General features: G+C 36.3%; 2 protein-coding genes across 2 annotated transcripts; both read left to right on the top strand.

Moving 5' to 3' along the window:
• The first annotated feature begins 2,615 nt into the window (after positions 1-2,615).
• On the top strand, positions 2,616-3,513 carry LOC147068923 (cytochrome c oxidase assembly factor 1 homolog). Its single transcript, XM_085951272.1, has one exon. It carries the CDS (start codon positions 2,903-2,905, stop codon positions 3,314-3,316), a length of 414 nt encoding a protein of 137 aa, XP_085807398.1. The 5' UTR covers positions 2,616-2,902; the 3' UTR covers positions 3,317-3,513.
• A 2,157-nt stretch (positions 3,514-5,670) lies between these two features.
• Golgin245 (golgin subfamily A member Golgin-245) lies at positions 5,671-21,916 on the top strand. Its single transcript, XM_085951670.1, has 8 exons — positions 5,671-5,842; positions 7,430-7,502; positions 8,298-8,560; positions 10,289-10,480; positions 12,507-12,590; positions 13,827-13,992; positions 14,166-18,013; positions 19,640-21,916. The coding sequence occupies exons 1-8, from the start codon at positions 5,759-5,761 to the stop codon at positions 19,661-19,663; spliced, it is 4,734 nt and encodes a 1,577-aa protein (XP_085807796.1). The 5' UTR covers positions 5,671-5,758; the 3' UTR covers positions 19,664-21,916.
• Positions 21,917-23,570: the final 1,654 nt, after the last annotated feature.

Below are 23,570 nucleotides of genomic sequence, written 5' to 3' on the forward strand. Positions count from 1 at the left end.
TACCGGTTGCACAACCTAAGCGCAAACCTGCTACAACGAAGTATATAAAATGTCGACCGTTGGTGTCGACTACAGTATGCAATTTAACTATACACGCTTTGCCGATAGAGGCGCTAGTAACTCTCTATTTGACTTTGACATATTATTAAACGTCAAAAATTTGTACGTAGTGAGCAGGCTGTTATTCTATTTTTTCTATCTTTTACACAACTATTACCGCTGAAAGTATTAGTTTGTGTTTAAATTCTCACTTAAATATTTATTGTGATTTTGTAATACAGAAACACACATGTTTGTTTGCAAAATACAACGGAAATTCCGTGTTGTAATATTGTTATATTGGAGACGTAACTGATTAATTGGCTACGTACTTCAACAATTCACAAACGGTACGTTTTGGCATGTTTACTTTCTATCTTACTCTAACGCATGGATATAAGGTATAAGCATGCTGAATGCTTTCCCACTCGCACGAATGCAAGTCGTTCGAAGCTTTATACACACAATATCTCCTGTAAAACTAAAAATTTTACGTGCTTCATTAATGCTTCATTAAAGCGGTGTTTTTTACTGCTTCATTCAAGAATTGGCCTTCAGAGTGTTCTACATTTTTTTTGTAATGTTGCCATTATTTGTATAATAAATGTAGGTTATTTTTATTGTACATTCCTTTTTAGTACCTGTTTTAATTACTATTTATAAATAAGAAGTTCCATGTTAATATATTCCATCATAATTTTGTAATGCTAAGAAAATTAAAGGAAATAAATTGATTTAAAATTTTTATTTATTTTATTGAATGCAACTTTTAATAAAAAAATATTGTTTGAAACATTGTTTTTTATTTGACACCCAACACCATATTATATACCCAGCATGACTGTTAAAAAATATAGATTCAAACATATATTATATTGCTGTCTTTTATTGAAGGTCACAATAAGTCAATGGCGAAGGGTGGAGGTAGGCTGTTAAGATCCGCCATAAATAGTGCACATTAAACTTTGTCAATCGTACATATTTGTTTTCATTGAAATAAGACTACAGTTTACAGCTGATGATGTTGGTTAGTTTTTAAAATTAAGCCATAATAGATAATAGTAAACAAATAAAAAAAAGTATTCGTATGGTGTTATAAAGCTAAAGAAATTGGCAGATTCTCAGGTTGACCGTCTGCTACGATTACCCCTGATCGTGACAACAATTCCATTTTTTTAGGTATGGTCCATTTGAGAATCGTGTCGAAGATTACTGAGAATGTATGAAAATATCCGAATTAACCTTGAGCTTCCGAGTATGGCCGCACATGTTTTGTCATGTCTTGCGTTTGACATATCAACAAAAATTTGACATTTACATGAAGAAAGCTGACTGACTTTATTTTTTTCTGTTAACACGTGCATGGATTTACTGCTGGCATTATGTGTTATCGCAGCCATAAGAAGAAAATGTAAATGTAAACACACACCTATTATCGTGCAATTTGACTGGCAAGAAGAAAGTTCAGAGGTTTCTGAATTTACACACGATAGTTGCAATTTGCACGGTAGAAATATAGTGGTGAATCTTATGGAAAAACTACGAACTACACTGTGCAGAGCATTTTGACTTTTAGTGATTTTCACAACCTGTCTGAATCTGTAAATAACACCACACAATGACAACAAACCCATTCGCTAACACTTGAGGCGTCTAATTACAAAAAGCGACAAGTCCACATTTCAATATTTTCGGGAAACAACGTTTTTATGTTTCAAGCTTTTTGAATAATATGAAACACGGACTTGGCGCTTTTTGTAATAAATCGAGATTTAAAATATTTTTTTTCGTAGGGTTATGTCGCGTTTTGGAATTTATAGATCAATACATATTGTGCAAAATTATACAAAGAATACGTGCGTATTTCTTTCTTGATTTTGACCAAATGTGGACCTATCGCTTTTTGGAATTAGACACCTCACTTGATGAATGAGACAGTAATTTTGTATGTAAAAAGTCATTGTTGCGATAGTTTAATTAACACGATATTGTTGCAAGTGAGGAGCTCATTATCAAACTCGGCCAAGTCACGTTTTGGGCGATGTTCACTTTTTGATTGATTCCGGTAGAGAACTTCAATGCCCACAATTTAGTATATTATATTTCAAATTCGGAGTAAAAGTGTATTAAAATCAACTTACAATGTGCTTTCAATATCAAAGATAGCCAAATCAGAGGCATCTTGTTAACAAAGCGGCCAAGTCATCAAGGAGCCAATCAGATTGCAGCATTTCAATCAGCTGTTTGAAATCAGGTAATATTTTGTATGGAGTTATTCTTGCCTGGCGTTTAGCAAATTGAAATTTAGTGCCTGCTCGTTTTGTTTGCTAGAGTATACGAAGCTGTATAGATGGAATAAAAACGTAAAATGTCGTGAAAATGTGATCAAACCAAAGAGATAAACTTTCGCCTCTCTTGAAAAAAGAAAGAGGGAACATGCCTGGCCTTGTTTGATAATGACTCCTAAAGTAAATCCTTGCACGCGTACAGGCGCTTTTGCACGGTATCTATCTTGCCATCAATCCAGGATAATTTGATGCAGGTGCACTATAGGCGCATTTGATTATTGCGATTTTGTAGGTAATAAAATTTACCATATGTAAGTAATAAACAAATTGACACTTTAACTGAAGAATTCTTATAATATTCAGATTAAACAATTATTATTAAATTTATTTGTTCTACGACACGAGAAGTATGAGAATAATAATATAAAAAATACAGATTTTTATTTTTTATGAACAATTTTATGATACATAATTATTGCAACACTACTTAAACTTCAAATCAAAATAATAACATAACCTATAAGCCCTTGCTCAAGAAGTCACTTCTGGTATCATTCCTTTGAATTTGGAACAAAATGGTTAGTACACTGAACCTCGCGAGGATATCCGCCTGCGGCGGGGTAATAGTTTCGGCCACCGGTTACTATTTGATGACAAAAATAGTGGACAGAACACGGAATTACGATTACTATCGGAATGCGTTGGCGGTGCTGCGGAGTCATCCAGGCGCCACCAAACTCTTGGGAGAGCCGATCGTAGACAAGCGGTTCAAGCTGTCAGACCCCGAGTCGAACTTTTGCGACGGCAAAGTGGCCCGCTTTAAAGTGCCAGTCAGAGGTTCTGTGCATTGGGGAACGTATTACTTCTGGGCCGAAAGGATAGACGAGGAATGGAAGCTGACCCGAGCGGAATTGCAATTCAAAAATCAACCCGAACGAAGGCTCGCCATTGTGAAAGAATCGAATGACATTGCAGTACCTATTGAGTAGTGGATGTGTACAAAATACTGCTTAGAGTTAAGTAATAAATAAATTCATGTTTCATCATTTAGGATAGGTCTAGTCATCATTATTTTTAGCACTACAAATAAAAGATACACTACAGAAGACTATACATAGAAGAATCCTTATACGTTATTTAATGTCATAACATTTAAAATTATTTAGCAAACACATGAAGCATGGTTGGTAAACTCCACAAAATATGAACATCACTCTTTTGTCACTCATCACTCACTTTGTAACTATACCCACTCATCATACTCATCGAAACGTCGAGTAAAGAAGGAAGAAGGACACACGGTGGAAACCCAAAAATCTACCACGATAAACCTACTTATGGTGACAGATTGTCTTTTCACATACCTTGCAAATTGGAAAATAAATGTCAGCAGTAAGTAGTATAAAGTTTTCTGGAAATGAACTTGCAATGCAAAGTCACCTGTAGCTAACTTAATCAATGGACCAGAAGGCCTTTTTTGTTTCAATTTCATATATTTAGCCTCCATCTCTATATAGAAGAAAGTTTTTTTCAAATTAGAGAATCCTTAAATCCCCCGTGGAGTAGTATTATATAGTCATTTTAGTTTTGGTGGTCTAGGACGATTTAGAAAGCGCTTCAGTGAGTATTAAAAAGGCCAATAGTTTAATTCGTAATTAAGTATGACTCCTTTAGCATAGTGGACTATGTGCGTGGGCACGATACCCAAGAAACGCAGGTTCGATTCCTGCGGGGTGGGGTGTCTTAATTTTTTCAAAAAAAGATTTTTTCAATTGGTTATAATATTTCTCAGAAGTGTTTTCAAAATTATGTATATACAATAATTTGAATGTTACATTCTTCAATCTTGTGAATTATTCGTTGAATAAAAAAAAATAGTTAATTAAAAATAATGTACTTACTTATTTGTTAATTTTTTTTACAACTCCTTTTTCTCTTGCCATCTCCTATTGGCCTCCAGCTGAGTGATCTTCACTCTATCATCTGCTACCCGGATCAGTGAAGTGGAACTACACTCGTACCATTCATGGGTGTTCTCAAGCCACGAAATGCAGTGTCATTCTGTGTTACATTTAGCGTTTATCCTTGGATGGCGAGTTGGTGAATTCTGTACATTTATCTTCTCATAATTCCAGTCACAGTCCAAGAGAATACTTATATACAGCCACAACTCTCAAAAAGCCTCAACTCTCCGTAACATCTAGAGATTTGACACTGTAATTTACATAATACTGGATCATATACATACCACACCACACCTTGCATCCTGCAAAGCGCAACAAATAATATCAGACAACCGATCCAGCATTCTATAGTACATTGTTCAAAAGGCTATGGTATTTCTGTGAAGCTATAGTATTCCTTTGGTAGAAATTGGAGATTTTTTTTAATTCAAGACTACGCAGGAATTCAAGAATAAAATATTCCCGAATTCTCGACTCTTGAGAAATGACAAAAATGAGAGTTTACAAGTTCTCTACTCCTGGTTTCGCAGCCATATAAAAGGATTGGTAGAACACAACTTATATTTTGTTTATAATTTAATTACCCATGATAATATAATAATATGCTATTGTTATTTATACATATAAACTTTATAAATTGTTATTTGAATATGCATGCATCGTTTCCCAATAAACAAATACATTAATTTATTATAATTGTGTTGTCATTTGTGCGTAATTCATTACACTAAATAAATGTATTTTTGAATTATAGCGCAATTTTATTCGTTAATAACTTCAGGTGTATTATTGACATTTCTTGACCATAGACTAAATGTCACGACGTTAGGAATACTTGAAAAAAGTTAACGATGCTTAGTTTCGGAACGCATGGTATTTTCATTCTTCGAAACAGACGTACTTCGCGCAAGTCAGTGTTGCTAACCGTACTATAATTATAGTATTTGTACTATAATTTTGGTCCGCGTACTATGTACGATATAAAGCAGGTATAGTACGCCCAAAATATTATAATTGTGAATATCGGAAAAATATGTAAAAAGTACTAAAATTTCGATATTTCCGTTCGATAAATTGGTGTAAAGTACTATAATTTCGCAATATAAGAAGATTTGGAGAACTTGAAAAAAAATTGCTCGAAAAACGTAAAAAAAAACCCTTGAAAATGAAATTTCTTGAATTCTTCGTAAGCATTTTTAGTCGGAAGAGGTACCTTAATAAAAAGGGCTCTCGGAATTTCTCAAATTCTCCGTTATTTTTTTTCTGAAAAACAAAAACCTATACATTTTCAACAGATGACAACCCGTACTATACTTTTTCCCCAAATACTATAATTTTGGAGGCTCTGTACTATATTTCCACTTTGAAAAGATGGCAACACTGCGCAAGTATGGCCGACTTTACACGTATGTCATCCTAGAACTGTCATCGATATTTTTCGTAATTTTATTATTTTAAAACTTAGACATGTTTAAAAAATTGAAAGACAAAATCACAGAGGAGGTGAAATCTTCCCCGCAACGGATACAGCAATTTGCGCAAGCCGCACAGGTATAATCACGCCAAATTCTGTCACTCTAAAAAGGTGTGTCGTAAGTTAGTTTAACCTGACCTTAGCCGATCTGTATCGGCTTATTTGCCTTTATTACACCAGATTGGACTAATACTCTTATCTCCCCTCAACACTATAACATAACATACGAGTGATAGCTGTGAAAACTATTGTTTAGGGACTTACGAAAAGTACTGATTTTGTGTTTCAACTTTTATTGCAAAACGTCAATTGGAAACATTTAGTTAGAAGTAGGGCATCTATTTCCCACAGAACAATATTATTAAATTACAGTTTAGTATCGGTTGTAATTATACAAAATAACTCCATTGCATTTATTTGTTATTGTTCAAACTTATGTCATTGTAATTTTGGAGAAAAGTTTTATCTTTGAAATAATAATTGCAGGTAAATGAATGGGGTAGGTTATGTTTGTGATCTTAGACTATAGATACATCTAGACGCCACCCATTGCATTGCTAAATGAAGCTGCATGCCGTGTGTTTGGTTTGTGGGCGAGCGAACGCATTCGTATTCAAATGTTCGAGACCATAGACCATTTCGCTAGTACTCGCCCAAAGTGCTCGCACTAGACGCTCAGAATTAAAATATATGTTACTGTTCGGTTATACAGAATACAGCGGAAAACGCATTTTGAAAATAGCCTATAAACTGGATTATTTGTTAGTTTGGGTTAGTTTAGGTTATGTTGGGTTAGGTTAGGTTAGGTTAGGTTTGGTTAGGTTAACCTAACAAATAATCCAGTTTATCGGCTATTTTCAAAATGCGTTTTCCGCTGTATTCCGTATAACCGAACAGTACCAAATATATTTTTCTATTTTTTTTTACGTTATATAGTATTTTTAAGTGGTCAAAATGCAAACATTAGGTAAAAATATTCATAATTTAAGTTATTTTAAAGAAACACGGTCACTTGATATTAATTATCATGAACATGTATCAACTTACCTAAGAAACGTAATACCATCTTCTTGCTTATCAGTACGGCTACCACATTTTAATACAACACACAGAACCATCTTTTCTACTTAATTATCTAAAAATATTTACCACTGAATTTATGTTTAACACAAAAATAGCTATTTTAGCAACACGGTTATCGACGCATAATTAACCAATAAGGTAAGATTTGGCGGCTATACCGAGTAAACCATCTCCTAAATCTGTAAACCTTTAATCTTACTCTAGCGCGTGTCGCAGAGATTATAAGGGTGCCGAATACTTTCTCACTCGCACTTATGCATCGTTTTTGTTCAGGCCTTGTTTGGGATTTATTTATTTTGCAGATGCCTGTAAACTGTGACCACTTCGAATTTTATGTACATTATGGTCAAAACCTAATATTTACTGCTAATTTTGTTTATTTGTTTTTTGTAATTTATTTTTTAACACATTGATAATCCAAACAAAAAGTTAGTTACTTTCATTGTGAACTACGCAATGGGTTGAAAGAATTATTTGGTATCACCAATGGCTGGCTAGTTCTACACCAGAGATGGCGAACCTATGACACAGGTGAACGGTATTTTGTGTATTCAATAAAATGTGATTGTTTATTATTTCAGGCGGCCGTCACATCAGCATCGAGTAGTATATCGGATATTTCAAATAATGACTTATTTAGCATAGCTGACGATGGTAAGATTTTCTCTATGAATTAATGTTATACAATTGGATACGATTAATTAAATTAAAACACAATATGTAGTACTTATTCCTTAATGTAATTATTATTATAAGGACCCGTTTCGTTCGCTGCAATGGAACCTTAAGCGATTTTATTTTTATGAGAATGGATGTTAGCCATTTGCTCAACTTATTAGGTCCATACTCTGTGTCCAAACACACATGTGATCCGGGAATCGAATTATGGACGCACAATATTATAAGCTGACACGTTACCCTTAAGCCAGCGTGGCTGTCGAACTATTTAGCTAGTAATAATATATGCAAAGCAATATCTATTTCGATAAAGCCAGTGTATATTATGTGAGTTTTGTGCAGAGTGACATGTGCATGAGAAAGCTACTCCCATTTAGGCCATTATTATTACCATGTGGTGCAATGCGACTGCTCTGGTGAAGAGAAAGTGTGCCTGTGTATGCAGCGTTGCGTTACAGACGACACAAACATTGACCCTCCAAACCAATCTGCCCCGCACCACACTCAGTCTTAATGGAGTGTATCAGCAGTTGCTTACTCCTGGGATCTCAGGAGCAGATACCCAAAACTGAGATCGCCATGCTCTCAACTGAGCTTTGTGCGTTACAGATAGATAAATTAAGACAAATATATAATGTGATGGCATACCCTTGTTTATTCCATTTTGGATAGTATGCAGGTCTCCATCCCAATTGTGCCACTTTTTTTTTGGGATCTCTTTATTAAACACAAATGTTTGTCAGAATGTAATGTGAAGTTATCGTGTTGCAGAGACCCCTCAGAATTCCCCGCTGAGGCCCGGCTTCCGCGACGTTTCCCTCAATCAGTCGCCGTCGCAGACCAACCGCCAGTCACCTGACAAGCGGCCAAACGCGGCGGGCGCGAATCAGTCAGAAGAGGGCACGATCGCCAACATGTCCACTGTGTATCCGCCTCCCTCGCGCCTGCGTAGGCTGTCCAACAGCTCCAACGCCAGCGACGTCTCTTTCAGACTGCCCAGTTACGAGACGCCGGGAAGCATGTATCATTTACAGGTCTGTTTATAAAATGACTAGAGACAGAATAAATTAAAAAAGGATATTAAATCGGTTAAAAGTCATGATGAATAGGCATAATTAAGCTAATGCTTGAAACACATTACTCTCATGTCATGTAAGTTCATTGTAAATTCGTGCAATGGTGGAATATGCTTCAAATATTTAGTCTGCGGTTTCGTCATTCCGCAGAATATTTTGAACGATTGCCATCTCTATAAATTTAATTATGAAGAGTGCCAACTCTAATGTATTAGTATTTTGAATTATTATTAAATATTCATGCTAATTTCAATTAATTTTAAAAGTTTCTACGTGTGTGTGAGCTAAAATTACTTGCGATATTTCATCCATAGATAATATTTTGAACAGAACCCAACCTGTATACCTTAAATAATAGATAATATTCTTAGAAAATACATAGTGCCAACCGCTAAAAAGAAAAAATACATGTTGACATGAGTCAAAAATGTGTAGGCATGTACAAAATGATAAAAAACGTTCATTGAGTCATGCAAGTGTCGATGCAGTGAGCATGCATGAGGTGACCTCATTGTTCTGGTGCTTTCAGCAGATTTTGCTAACTGAACATTCGTTTTAAGGTTCAAAATGTGCTACGGGATAGGCGCATCAGTCTGATAACATTTTAAACACCAAGAAAAACGACGTACTGTCGTAAAATATGACACTATTTTATACCGTCTTTTGGAGTTTTGTTAATATAATGTCTCTGTTAAAAATAACAATAATCGTCACTGTTCTGGCAGAAGACACTAATTCGAAAAAATTACATATTGAGTTAGTTATACCAAAATGTTCCTTATTTCAAACTTTACCGTCTGGAAACCTTCTTAATAAATAAACAGTCTTTATTTTAAAGTCATCCTTTTTACAATTACTTGATAAACTCACATGATAGACCATTATTTCAAACATTTTAACAACTTCAAAGTCAAATTACTCAAAACTAGTATTCTCCAGTTAGTGTGTTCAGCCAGAACAGAGACATAATGTTCTTCTGTTCTAAAATGAATTCCCTCACTAAATACTATGGAATATTTTTTATTATGGAGAAAAAATATTTAACATGTACACATAATATAAACATTTGCATTTCTTTCAACTTTGGAAGAATATTTTCAAATTATAGATAAAAAGAACTTTTTCGACCATGTCCGAACCTGATAGGATCATATGGGCCTCCACAGAGTGGAGGTTTGTATTGACAGATTTTGTTTTTTACGAGAAATGGATGTCAGCCACTTGCTCAACCTATTAGGTCCATACCCTGACATACACAAATTGAAAAACAATGTGTACTTGCCAGACCCAGGATTCGAACCTGGGACCCACGGCTTTATAGTCCAACACTTATGCCGCGCGGCCACCGTGGGCGTTTTTATATACAACGTTTTTAAATTTTCTGTTGAATCATATTAACTTGACTTGACTAGCTTAAACGATCAAAATATTTGTACTTGATAGAAATAATACTGAAATGTCATTTTGATTTCCATAGTAACAAAACAAAAATATTTTTAAAATAGACCAGAACTTGAGCCGCCATTTTATTTTTTGCACTGCCAGCCATTAGAAAAGAAAAATTATGATCTTTTATACCAATACCACCACATGTACAGTTGTTCGGTTCGAAAATCGAACTGCATTCATAATTAATTCTATTGTTGCCTTTAAAACTATAGAGATAACTTAACGTGTCTTTTCCAGTCGGACTTGGACGTGTCAGCAAGCGAAATGGAAGACAACATGTCGGTCCCGGCACAACTGGAACGAGTTAGCAAGGAGCACCTGTACGCCGCATACCGTCGCACCAATGAGAAGTACAACAAATACCGCGGGAGGTACACCGACCTCGCCCGACACTACCGTAACCTCGAAAGGGAAAACGTCAAAGCCAGAGTGAGAACACCTCCCTTCACTAATATATTCCACAATTAACACAGAATTGTTATAGAACAAGACGAATACTTCGAATTAATTGACTATTCTAAGTTTACTTTGACTTAGTAAAAAGCAGACGAATAGTTGGCAAAGAATCAGGGGTTCGAATCACCTGTAATGGGAGTGTGCATTCCAGACGTTTAGATTGATAACAACAATGGTGCGATAAAGCAAATCTGGTACTGTTCGGTTAAAGCGGTTACAGCGGAAAACGAATTTTGAAAATAGCCGATAAACTGGATTATTTGTTAGTTTGGGTTAGTTTAGGTTAGGTTGGGTTAGGTTAGGTTAAGTTAGGTTTGGTTAGGTTAACCCAGTGGTCGGCAAATCGCGGCTCTTTGACCCCTTGAGTGCGGCTCTGCCACAGATGCTCTCTCCCATATTTGAGATGGCTACAAAGAAGAAGCAATGAAAATGGAAGAGGATAACCGTAAATGTAATGTTGAATAGACCGAGACTTTGCGTTTATGCAAAACTTAAATGGCTTACCGACCTGTATTTATTAGAAGAGTCAAGAAAAATCAAGTTCTGTATTTAATTAGGTACTGAATAAAATCTTTCAACAATGTTAATATTGCAAGTTTTGTGGTTACTAAAAAGATTTCCAAGAGAGGAAATCAAGAGTCAATTGAGAAATCGATTTATCGATGAGAACCTGGAATCGTGCTTAAAATTAAATCAACAACATACGAACCTGACTTACCCAAACTTTACAAGGAGATGCAAGGCCAATGATTCACATTGAGTTTGTCAGTCATTGTCATTTCAATTTTATGGATACCAAACTTACAATTTAATTTTTATTAATAAATAAGAAAGATCATTATTACGTATAATATTCAGTTTTATTCAGTGTACCTACCTATAATTTAATTAGGACTTAAACCTATAACTAAAGTTTATTAAGTAAATTAGCAGTGTAGCTACTTACTACCTACGTATATAATAATTTAAGTTTAAGAAATTTGGCTCTCAAAAGAAATCTCAACCGTTGTACTGTTGATATTTGGCTCTATTGACTAATGAGTTTGCCGACCACTGGGTTAACCTAACAAATAATCCAGTTTATCGGCTATTTTCAAAATGCGTTTTCCGCTGTATCCGCTTTAACCGAACAGTACCGCAAATCTTTATCAAATGCATTACCAGACAATCATCATGCTGCGTATTAATACTTGATAAGAATACAAAGATAGGCTCATCTAACAAAAAATCTAACAATTTTAATCATAATTTTTTTTTTAAAGTAGAAATTATTTTATATTGTTGTTTTAATTGAATAAAATGCAATTTTTTTGTAGTAATTATTCCCCTTTAAATCCATAAATTAGGACCGGTTTCGTCCGCCTCAGAGGGACATTTTCAACTGTTCAACTTTCAAGTACTACAAAAAAATTGCGGTTTATTAAATTAAAACAACAATACAATGCAGTTCCACCATGAATTGACAGTTAACAAAATAAAAGAAATTAGAAATTACTTAATAATAGATGTAGCTATCATTTTATGATGTTAGTTATATACAGTCCAATATATTTTTTAAGAAATATTTGATTTATAAAATCTATTTTTATTTAAAGTCCTTTTATTATTTACTTCTATCGTGGACTTTTTATTTATGTCATTTTGTATAAAAAAAGGCTAAAAAAACCCAAAAAACTATATTTGACATTTTTTTTTCATTCCACTTATACACAAAATTTACTTAAAATGTAAATACGTAATAGAAAAATTCAAAACTTTTAAATATTTAAAAGATTTATTTGAATTGAATGAATAATACATGAGTTATATCAATTTTAGTAATCAGTGTGCCTTTTTAAGTGATCCTGAAAAATTAATTCTGTCTGCAATCGGATAACTTGACATTACTGTTATCTGTGTGTACTGCAGTGCCTCTTTTCGTCCAAGTGACAGTCTTCGTCACTGAAGTAGAATAAAACATTCCTCTACCGATTACGTTTAAAATTAAAATTGCTTTCAGGCAGTTCTAGTAGAGACGCAGGACAAGGCTCTTCGGAGGATCTCTGAACTACGGGAGCAGTGTTCCCTGGAGCAGAGCGCCAAGGTATCTTCATTCTTCATTCTTTACGTTCAAATAATTTAAAAAACCGGCAGACTCTTTTTGTGTGACGTCTCAATGTTATCCGTGTTCACTATTCTGTTGAGAATCAATTTCTCTTAGGTACCCAGACGAGATTAGTGTCCGCGGTAGTTAAGGATGCATAATGTCACCTGAAGATGTGGGTCACGGGTTTAAATCTTGTGTCTGGCAAATTGGATGCTTAGATATTTGTATACAGTCATCATCATCAGCCTGAATCTATCCACTGCTGGATAAATGCCTCTTCAAGCTGCTTCCACTTCTCTGACTGCATTGCGTTGCCATGTACTTCCGCAGAACTTTATCATTTCATCGATCCAGCGGCTTTGTACTTCTTGGATACTACTGGATGACTAGATTTGTCCAACGATTGTCTCTTCTTTGAGCTATGTGTCCATCCCATCTCCATTTAAGGCTTTTAATAAACTCTATTACATCGCAAACCCTTGTCTGCTTCCTTATCCACTCATTCCTCTTTTTATCCTTTCGCGCTATGCCCAGCATGCATCTCTCCATACCACGTTGTGCTATTCTAAGTTTCAGGATCTCTCTTTTACTTAGGGTCCATGTTTCACACGCATATGTGATCACGGGAAGCACACACTGGTTGTATACAGTATTTCTCATAAAATAAACTGTTATGAAACCTCTTCGGCAGGTGATCATGCTGCATATTTCGATATTAAACAAAATGAAACTTATTATCAGTTTGAGTGTACGCCAAATCCACTCTGGGCGATTTTTTAATAAAATTAGTTTTGAATGTACGTATTTTCTATATCGGTTGGTCTACCAGCCTATTCCGCCCTACTTAGTCAAAAAATCAAAATGAATATTCACTCGATCGCCAAATTTGCTCTAGGATAAATAACAGGTTACTGAATCCGCTCTACATAGCCGACCAATTAAATGTTGGGATTCAAACCATGATTTTTAGCATACGTTTAAATCGCTATACAAACGTCACCATTACAACATCATCGTAAATGCACAAAACAGTTTTTCATGATTTACTCGAAACTCAAAAAAACTTCCAGAGTTTAGCGACTAAGCGACTAAATTAATAATATTTTTTTGTGGGTATTTAATGAAATTTGAATTTATATTCTAATTCATGTAAGTTTTCTACCATTGAATAATGTATGTGTAGACCTGTACTTAGCTTTAGAATAATTGAAATGTTTGGTATTATTTGTCCAGGCGCACTTGGAGAATGCCCTCCGGTTGGAGTTGGATGAGCGGAATCTAAAGATGGAGGCTCTCAACACCAAGATCAAGCTTCTGCAGTCGTACAGTTCCGGCCAGCCACAACTGCAACAGCCACCTCTCTCGCACTCCACAGAGAGCCAAACACAACCACAACAAAGTATGACTCGTTTCCTAATTAAATGTAGTCACAGAACCCTTTGATCATAGGTTAGGTAATAATAATTTAATTACAAAAACATGACAGCTCAGCTCAAAAGGCTCAAATCTGGCTGAAATTTCATTAATTGAATGAGAAGGGATTTTTAAAAATACGTGTTTTTCATTTTTCAGGCATTCCAGATTCGCATTTTGCCCCTGACCGAGCTGCCATGCAGCAATCGTTGCCTTCGACCAACGGAGAACTAGTCTCCACCCACGCCCCCGCCCCGCCTCTCGCGCCCCTCATTGACTTTTCCACCGATCAATCTGACACGGGGATTGAGCCCCGCCTTGAAGAACTGCAAGCCAAACATTCCGCGGAAATGCATGTACTTAACAATAAAATGCAGAAGTTGGAGCAGCTCCTGGTCAAGTGCAAGGATACCATCAAATCACACAAAGAGAAGAACGGTCAGCTGACTACGGAGATCCAAATTGTCTCCGCGCAGCTGGACAAAAAAAACGCTGACAGTCTGGAACTCGAGGCCCGAGCGGCCAGCTTAGATGACGTCCTAAAGGAATTAGAACATTCCAAGGATCAGATATCTCAGTATAAGTCGGAGTTGGACACATTTGAAGCGAAGAAGGCGGAAGATATTTCAAAAATTCAAACAGAATTAGATTCCGCTAGGGAGTCAGTCCGGATATTGAACGGAGACGTAGACGTTCTGAATAAACGAGAGGAGGAAAATGTCATCTCGCTGGCTGAAAACAAGCTCAGTGTCCACAAAGAGTTGGAGACTAAAGAGAAGGAAATCGTTGTCTTGAAGAATTCCATCGCCGGGCTCATGACAGACCTTGACGAAAACCGTGGTGTCGTCGTACAGTTAAACTCTAAAATCGCCACTCTCGAAGAAGAGAGTGTGAAAATTAACATTCGCTTGTCGGACTTTGAAGCGGCCAGAGAGCAGATCGGAGATCTCGAAGGGAAGATCGTGGAACTGAGATCGCAGAACGGAGATTTGGACGCAAAGTGCGCCTCTCTTTTGGAGAACATCAAGTGTAATGAACTTCAGTTGAAGCAGGAGGCCGATGAAAAACTTGCTCTCATGGACCGGAATAATTTCTTAGAGGGACGCAATAAACACCTCGGCGACGAAAACGCTAAAAAAAATAAGCACGTCAGCAAACTCGAGAAAGAAATAATGGACATCGGGAAGGACACAGGAGAGAGAAACGATCTGAGCGAGAAATATCAAGCTGTTATGATTGAACGGAATACTTTCAAAGCCGATTACGAAGGGGCAATCGAGAGTAGAGAGGCTCTCGAAAATGAAATTAACAAAATTAATGCGAAATCGAAAGAATTGGAGAACCGTCTCAGTCAAGTGACCTCTGAAAGCGATCGACTGAAGGCGGAGCTCGAAGACCGCGCCGTCGAGGTCCAACGTTCTGTTTCTCAACTGGAAATGAATGAAGGTCGACATAAAGAGGTCTGCGTAGAACTGAACGCGTTGAAGCAGGAATACACGAAAAAATGTGACGACGTGAACTCTTTGGAGAGAAAGCTCTCAGAAACTGCCGCATTCAATGAATGTCAGGAAACTGAGAGCGTTCAAAATGTCAGGATCGAAATGAAAGAGAAGCTCGATGCGCTCCGACTCGAAATGACAAAGAAGTACGATGAGAAACTGACAGAATTTGAGAAACTCAGGGAGAGTCACGGAATAGTGGACGAGGAATTGACACGCAGCAGAGAAACCATGTCGGAATTTGAGAAAATGAAGGAGAGTCACGACAGACTGAATGAGGAGCTGAATCGGAACAAGGAGAACCTGTCAGAATTCCAGAAATTGCAAGACATTTATGAGAAATTAAACTCGGAATTGAGTCAGAATAGAGAGAAATTGAGTGAGTTTGAAAAATTGAAAGAAAACCATGACAAATTAAATGAAGAGATAAATCAAAATAGAGAAAAATTGACAGAATTGGAAACATTAAAAAGGAGGCATGATGAATTAAACAATGAATTAAGTCACCATAAAGAGAAGTTGATTGAATTCGAGAACTTGAAAAAAGAGATGAGTCAGCTCAAAGAGAGACTGTCAGAATCTCACTTGAAGGCGGACGAAATGAAACAGGTCGATGAAGAATATTCAAAACTAGTTAAAGAGAAGAACAGGAGCGATTCGAAATTGCAGAGTTGTTCAGCTGAGCTGGAAATCTCCAAAAACGAATGTATCCAGTTGACGACGGATAAGACTATGCTAGAAACGAAGGTCTCCGCTCTTGAGGCGGAGAAGGAGGAAGTGAACCGGAAAACGGGCGCCATGGTGGAAGATATACAGCAGTTACAGGCAGCTCTCTCCTCCGTCCAGGAGTCACACTCGCACATTGTCACCGAAAAGAGTCGCATCGAAGCCAGAATATTTGAGATGGAGCACGCTCACAACCAGAAGAGAGACGAATCCCATTCGGAAATGGACAAGAAGGTCACAGAGAATGAATACTTGCAGAAGAGGCTGCAAATTCTTCAGGAAGAAAAAGGAAAGGTGATTGACGAAAAAGACGAATTGGCGAAGAAAGTCAATGAACAGACGGAGCGGCTGGAGAGCTTAGAGACCATAGTGAAAGAGTGCTCCGATAAGGATCAGGTGTGGCAGCAGAAGCTCTCCGACATCTTGGACGAGAACAACAGCCTGCGGGAGAAGGGCTCGAAGCTGAAGCGAGACAGGGAGACCATCGGGGAGAAAATCGCTCTGCTGGAACTGAGGATTGCAGAGTCGGATGCCGTCAGACCGCTGCTGGAGGAGGCCAGACTCGAAAAGGAGTTTTTGAATTTGAGGGTCACCCAGCTGGAGACAGACCTCCGGCAGAGTGGTGCCGAGAACGAATCCGTTCAAAGAGGTCTCAACGAGAAGTGTGAGGATGTGGTTAAACTGAAGGTGGAATTGAAGGAAATGTCATCAGTCAGAGACGCTCTGCAGAGCAAGTTCGATGAAGAGTGCGCCGAAAAGGAAAAATTCACTGAACAATTGCGAGGAGTCACGGATGCAGCGAAAAACTTAGAGTCAATAGCGGAACAGAAGGGCGCTCTGGAAGATAAAATTTCTCGACTGCAAGAAAAGTTCAGTTCGGATGAAAAAATTAACACCGATAGAATTGAAAAGTTGACAGAATCGAACTGTGAACTGTCAAAGGAGATCGAAGTCTTGCGGGTGAAAGGTGAGGGTGTTGATGAAGTTTCCCGTAAAAACGATGAGTTGACTGCCGAAACAGACAAAATGACTGCACGAATTCAGATCCTGGAGCAGATTGCTGTGGAGCACTCTCAAGTTCAAGAAGAGCTACATGGCCTGCGTTGTGAAAAAAGCAAACTTGTCTCTGACGTCGAAGGGCTGCAGACGCACCTCGCCAAGGTGTCCGCTGACAACGGCCAACTAAGCGACCGACTGAGGGAGGCCATCGCCGACGGGGAAGTCGTGCGGACGACACGCCTGCAGTCCCTGGAGGCCTTGCCCGACGCGAGTCATAATGAAGATTTCAGCGGGAGAATAGCAGACCTGGAGAGGCAGAACTCCATTTTAGTTGAAGAGAAGTTGGAACTGGAGGATCAGATAAAATCGTCGATGGAGCGGCACTCGGGCGGTGATAATGAGCGAGAGCTGGAGACTCTGAGGGCGGAACAGCGACGAGTCGCCGAAGACAGAGCGGAACTGGAAAGGAGAGCTACGGAGTACGAAGCTCTCCGGCGGACGGGCGAGGGTGGACTGCGAGCGCTCGAGCGTAGCAATGAAAAGCTTCGCCTGGCGAATGAAAAGTTAGAACGACGGCTGGATGAGGCTCTGGTATCTTTGGGCCACATCCGCACACTGGAGGAGAATACTGAGCTGGAGTACCTGCGTAACATTCTGTACGAGTACCTTACTGGTCCCGCTTCTAACAACATGGTGCTGGCCAAGGTGCTGGCCGCCGTCGTCAAGTTCGACCAGCGCCAGACTCACCTCGTGATGCAGAGGGAGAAAGAGCGCCAGGGAGTGGTCAGTGCACTGATCTATTACACAAAATAAATATTAGATATATAGTTGGGATGCTTGTGAGGAGAGTTATGGTTGCTTGACTCCTATGAATGAACAGATTGGCGTGTGAAATATAATATCCTGAATTTATTTATTCCCTTCTATTAAATTGATTACAATTTTACAGGTACGTTTAGTATTTATGATTACTGATTCTAAATTATAATAATTGATAATTTCGAATATCGTGTCTGAGATAAATGACAGTTCGACGGACGTTATTGCGTTGCAAGAGATTTGAAATGACTGTATATTGGTAGGTAAAAGTACCTCTGTTTTATATTGTTTGAATACAGTGGAAGGGCGTCAAGATAGGGCTGAGGTCAGCGCTTTCTTGAACATGCTTCTTTTAGCGGTCATTTGTCCCACCTTTGTCTGCATATTTTCTTCCGAAAGTATTGCTTACCAATGTGAAATTTGATTGTTCAGTATTATACATTGTAACAAGAATTCGCGAATTAAGCGACTTGATAAAAAATATGCAAGTGTGCGTCTGTAGCAAAGGTCACTTTGTCTGGATGACGACAAAGGTGACTTCTTAAACCACGGTTTTGATAAAGGGTACATAAATGATATGGTTTACATTGTAAGTTCAGCTTATATGCTATGTAGGCAATTACTTAAATAAATTAGGCATGTTTGAGATTCACGATGGGCAGCCACAGATATAATCTGACAATATGTGATGATACAATGATGAGTGAATATGGTACATAGGGTACCTTAAAGGTGTAAGTGTCATTGTAACAGTTGAAAAAGATAGAATATCGGCTATAACATATCGTCTCTGTTCTGGCAGAACACACTAACTGGAGAATACTAGTTTTGAGTAATTTGACTTTGAAGTATTTAAAATGTTTGAAATGGTCTCTTATGTGAGTTTATTAAATAATCGTAAAAAGGATGACTTTAAAATAAAGACTGTTTATTTATTAAGAAGGTTTCCAGACGGTAAAGTTTGAAATAAGAAACATTTGATATAACTAACTCAATATGTCATTTTTCAAATTAGTGTCTTCTGCCAGAACAGTGACGATATATATTGAGCAAGAGATGAATCTTCAAATGGTTTCTCAATATGGAATTGAATCGTAATTATTCACATATTAGGCAAGTTCACGGATTCAGCAAAAACACCGTGTCCGGAAACTTGTACGTATGCAGTTCGCCATATCGCACTTCACCGTGAAATATATATATAGCCGTATATTAAAGACCGTCCAACCTCTTTTGAGTCGTATGGTACTGACATAAAATTCATGTCTAAATAAAACACAGTTCTTGTCGGTTTACACTTAACAAGAAGCCAGCAGCAAACAAATTTTGAAAATAGCCGATATACTGGATTATTTGTTAGGTTAGGTTAGGTTTTCATTCTTGAATTCATGAATTTTTATGCCAAAATCAGCTATGAAAATTGAATTAATGTTCATATTGAATCTAATGAAATTGGAAACCGTATGTGTCACGGTGAAATGTTTTATGTACAATTTACATGTAACCCAAAAACACACATTGGCTCAATCTCTATAGAATGTTTTCTCTAACATTATTTGTTATAACATTTTTTCTTCTTGATTGTTTCAGTTGGGACAATTGGGGCTGCTATAGAGAAAAATAGGAACACTCTTTTGTACAAATATAATAAATTCATGAAACAAACTTTACCTATCTGACGATCACCACACAAGAGAAAAATCACCATCATCATCAACCCGATTTGGATTCTGGTTTCGTACAACAACTTTCTCCACCTGACACCAATCTATTCTTTTCAGTTATCCCAAGTGTGCGGCGGTCATTAGTAGCGTTATCTGGCCAGCGAATTTTCGGCATACCTCTTATGTAATTTCTTTTTTTGACCAAAACATCAGTAGACACGGCAACACTGCAGTATGACCTCTACTATTCTCTACCACTACTTGAGAAATAACCTGCTTCTCACGCGTTCAAGTGTAGGGGTGACGGGCGCGAGTGAAACATAATGACACTTATCCTCATCTCACTTGCGCCTGTCATCGTACACTTACACAATTGAGAGAGAGAGAAATTCTACCTTCGATGACTCGACTCCATACTATTTTTAATATGGAGTAGAGTAATTTATATAGTCAGTATGCCATTACAGGTAATCGAACAAAACAGAACAAGAATAAAGAGATCTATGAAAATTAAGAACAGAAAAATATAACATTTAATTTTGAAATTGTAGTATCTGTATACAGTAAAACCTCATTAATACGAATTCCATAAGACCGATCGAAAAAAAATTTGAATTACAAATTATGAAATGTATAGGGGAAAATATGAAAATTTTGAAAAAAATTTTTTTTTTGATTTTCTTTAATAGATGTGCCTACCGAATTGGGTCGTAAAATGTCAGGATTATTTTTATTACTTTCTTAACACTATACGGTCCGCGAATTTTCGCGTAGAACCTACGCCAATATCCGGTATTTTTTAATGAAAATCAACAAATTTCGATCGCGAAGTTAAAAATGATATAACTTTTGAACCTATTGATATATTTCAATAAAATTTTCAGAAAATACTTAAAATATATCAATGCATCAAATTGTGTCATTTATTTAACACTTGTCAACCTCTGGCCCGCGTTCCATAAAGGTAAAGTATATAATTTGTAAATTTTCGTAAATTGTTTATTATATGTTATTAGATTAGTTCAATTTGTTAAATATAATGTAAAGGAAACAGCCTATTGATATAAAGCAATCACAATATATTATTTTTTAATTTAAAAATGTAATAAAATATTCAAATACAAAATGTTTTACACCGCTATAGAATACGTATCAATTCATTTTTAGCGCTACTACTCATATCTCTGATTATCAAATATAATAAAATAACAAAGACTTCACACAAACTGTGAAGTGTTTAAAAATAAATGCACATTCATTCCCGAACGAACACTAATCTGATTTATTGGTTTTATGGCTGAGGCAGTGCAGTGCAGTGGCGTGCATATTTTCGAGTAAATTCAAATAAATAAAATGCACGCATATACATTCCCACCGTTTATTACAATTTGGTATTATTGTAGGAATCGAGACAATCCAATAACAGTGCAGAGGCGTGCGTAAAAAAATCATATAACAAAATCTATGAGCAATAGAATTGTAAAACAAACATCTACATTCCACAAAAATATTTGAATCAACACTCAATCTTATGGATAATACCTTTAGATAACTGGCTAGGCACGAAATAATTATTATCACACTAAAGCTGAAATTATTTGAAATAGTTTATAAAACTATGAATGTAAAATGAACTAACAACTAATACACTTTTTTTAAAATTATACGAAGAAAACCAATTACCAATATGTAGATGTAGAGGTACTTTACACTCTTTGGACATGTAAATAGTTTCTTTTCGAAGTTTATGTGAGGAACACACTTTACACTTTCTTCTTAAACGTTTATTAGTTGCGGAAATCCACGGAAATATTTGATTGTGATTGAAAATTACACTAAAATCTCCGATATCTTCAGTCACTGGGAATATCTGACATACAATCCGCATAGTTTTCCTCTGTTTAAAAACGAATGGTCCTCCATTTTAAAAAGTTTTTTTGGAGATAAAACTAATAAAAAATATATATCCTAGCCGAAATATACTTAGATTAATTATTTTTTCAATGAAATTAGTGCAATATAAATAATAATAGCTATTATTTATGCAGTTACACAAGCAATAATCTCCCGAAAAAAGCGAACGAAAATGACAACGCGATACAAGTTCACATTTATAACTATTCTCATTTTCAAGTTAAGATTTCTATCATGGATGATGAAGCATGGTGGGTGGATGTTTCATGGGTAATAAACCATTAATGACAAATTATCAAATAGGATGCAATTTCATAGCGAAAAATCGCGTTCATTTAAAAAAAAAGAATGCAGGTTCATAAATGGGTGACTACCACTGAAAAGGGTCGACAATTAAATTTCGAAGTTGAAGTGACGACACTGGAATATAACATTGAGTGTTTATTACCGTTTTTGTTTACGTCTCGTGATTCAGCCGTCTAGAAATGGGCTTGTAACTAATAAAAAAAATGGTATAGGTACAAAAAAAATACTGAATGGTATTACGTCCGCCATCTCTGTAAAAACCCCGAAATATTTTTTTTCCATCATGCTTTTACTTCTTGCACATGTCATTCAACCATCTGTCGATAGATCTTGCAACCAAATATTAAATTTCATATTTATTTTTCACAGTAAAGATATGCCTATGTGAGGACGCCACGTAGGCGTCACCGGATCGTAACGTTCGGCTTGCAAAGGACGCCAATGTGGCGTGACCGGACCGTAAAGTGTTAAAATAAGTAATTTTTGATTTTTTTAGAAAAGTCTGTCACAATTTTCAATGACTGGCTCATAAAATAGTGTACTTTATTACGATTTATTGAATATTTTTGTATGCCAGGGACTCTGAAATCATTTCGAATTACGAAATTCAAATTAAAAGTATGGTTTTATATGAAAATAATGTTCAAGGGACAGTGTATCAGTGTTCTTACTAAAGAGGTTTTACTGTATCTCTATATTATGTTGTATAGATTTTAATAACACAGGTTTTCTATACGCCGTAAAATATCAAATTATATAGTTTGTGCATTATTAATCTTTAGAAAGCCTCAATTAAACGGGACTCAACTCAGTGTTGCCGGCAAGCTATATCTTGTCTTCAATCAATCTAATATGTTCAAAATGCTTGGGTGACTAGGTACAACGAAATAATGAGTTTAATAATTCTGTGGAGTTGTGCATGATTATCAAAATCGATAAGATAAATTATTGAGGTTTTTACGCCGAATGGCCAACATGGCAGTGATAATGTAATTATAATAAATATTTATATGCTATATTTCTTTTATATTTTAAAATCTATACAACATAATATAGAGATACTACAATTTTAAATGTTATATTTTTTTCTCTGTTCTGTTTATCGCTGTTCTGTTTTGTCACCGTTCTGGTTCTTCATGTTCTGTTTATTCATGAAACGGCCAGTACACTTTAACAAACTTAAACATGGCTTTAAGGTTAACTTTCGGTAGAGTTCCTAGTTCTTTTCATGTGTCTGTTATTAAATTGATATAATCTATAATTATTCTGGTCCAAATATTTCCACTTCCAATTTTTTTATGCGTATACATAGGTATATATTATATATTTTCAGGTATATTGTCTTTGGTCATAAATTGAAATTACGCCATAATTAACGAACAGCCGTAATAGCGAAAAGCCATAAAAGAAGTGGCCGTATTATAATTTATAAGTGTAATATTTTTGAAATGGCCTCTTTCTCTTGTGGGGCAATTGATACTAAATAATATTCGATTCGTCGATGTTTCTTTGATGACGAAAACTGATTTTTGGAATCGAATGCCGGATAAACAATATTCTTGGAAAATGTCTTGTGCCCAAAATACACGAGCAGTGTCTGGCCATGGGGTGAGTGAAATAAAAACAAAGATCAACTC

This window comes from Rhyacophila brunnea, unplaced genomic scaffold (genome assembly GCF_057557595.1).
Source record: "Rhyacophila brunnea isolate RB1 unplaced genomic scaffold, BYU_Rbru_1.0 scaffold_24, whole genome shotgun sequence".
In the NCBI taxonomy this organism is placed as follows: domain Eukaryota; kingdom Metazoa; phylum Arthropoda; class Insecta; order Trichoptera; family Rhyacophilidae; genus Rhyacophila; species Rhyacophila brunnea.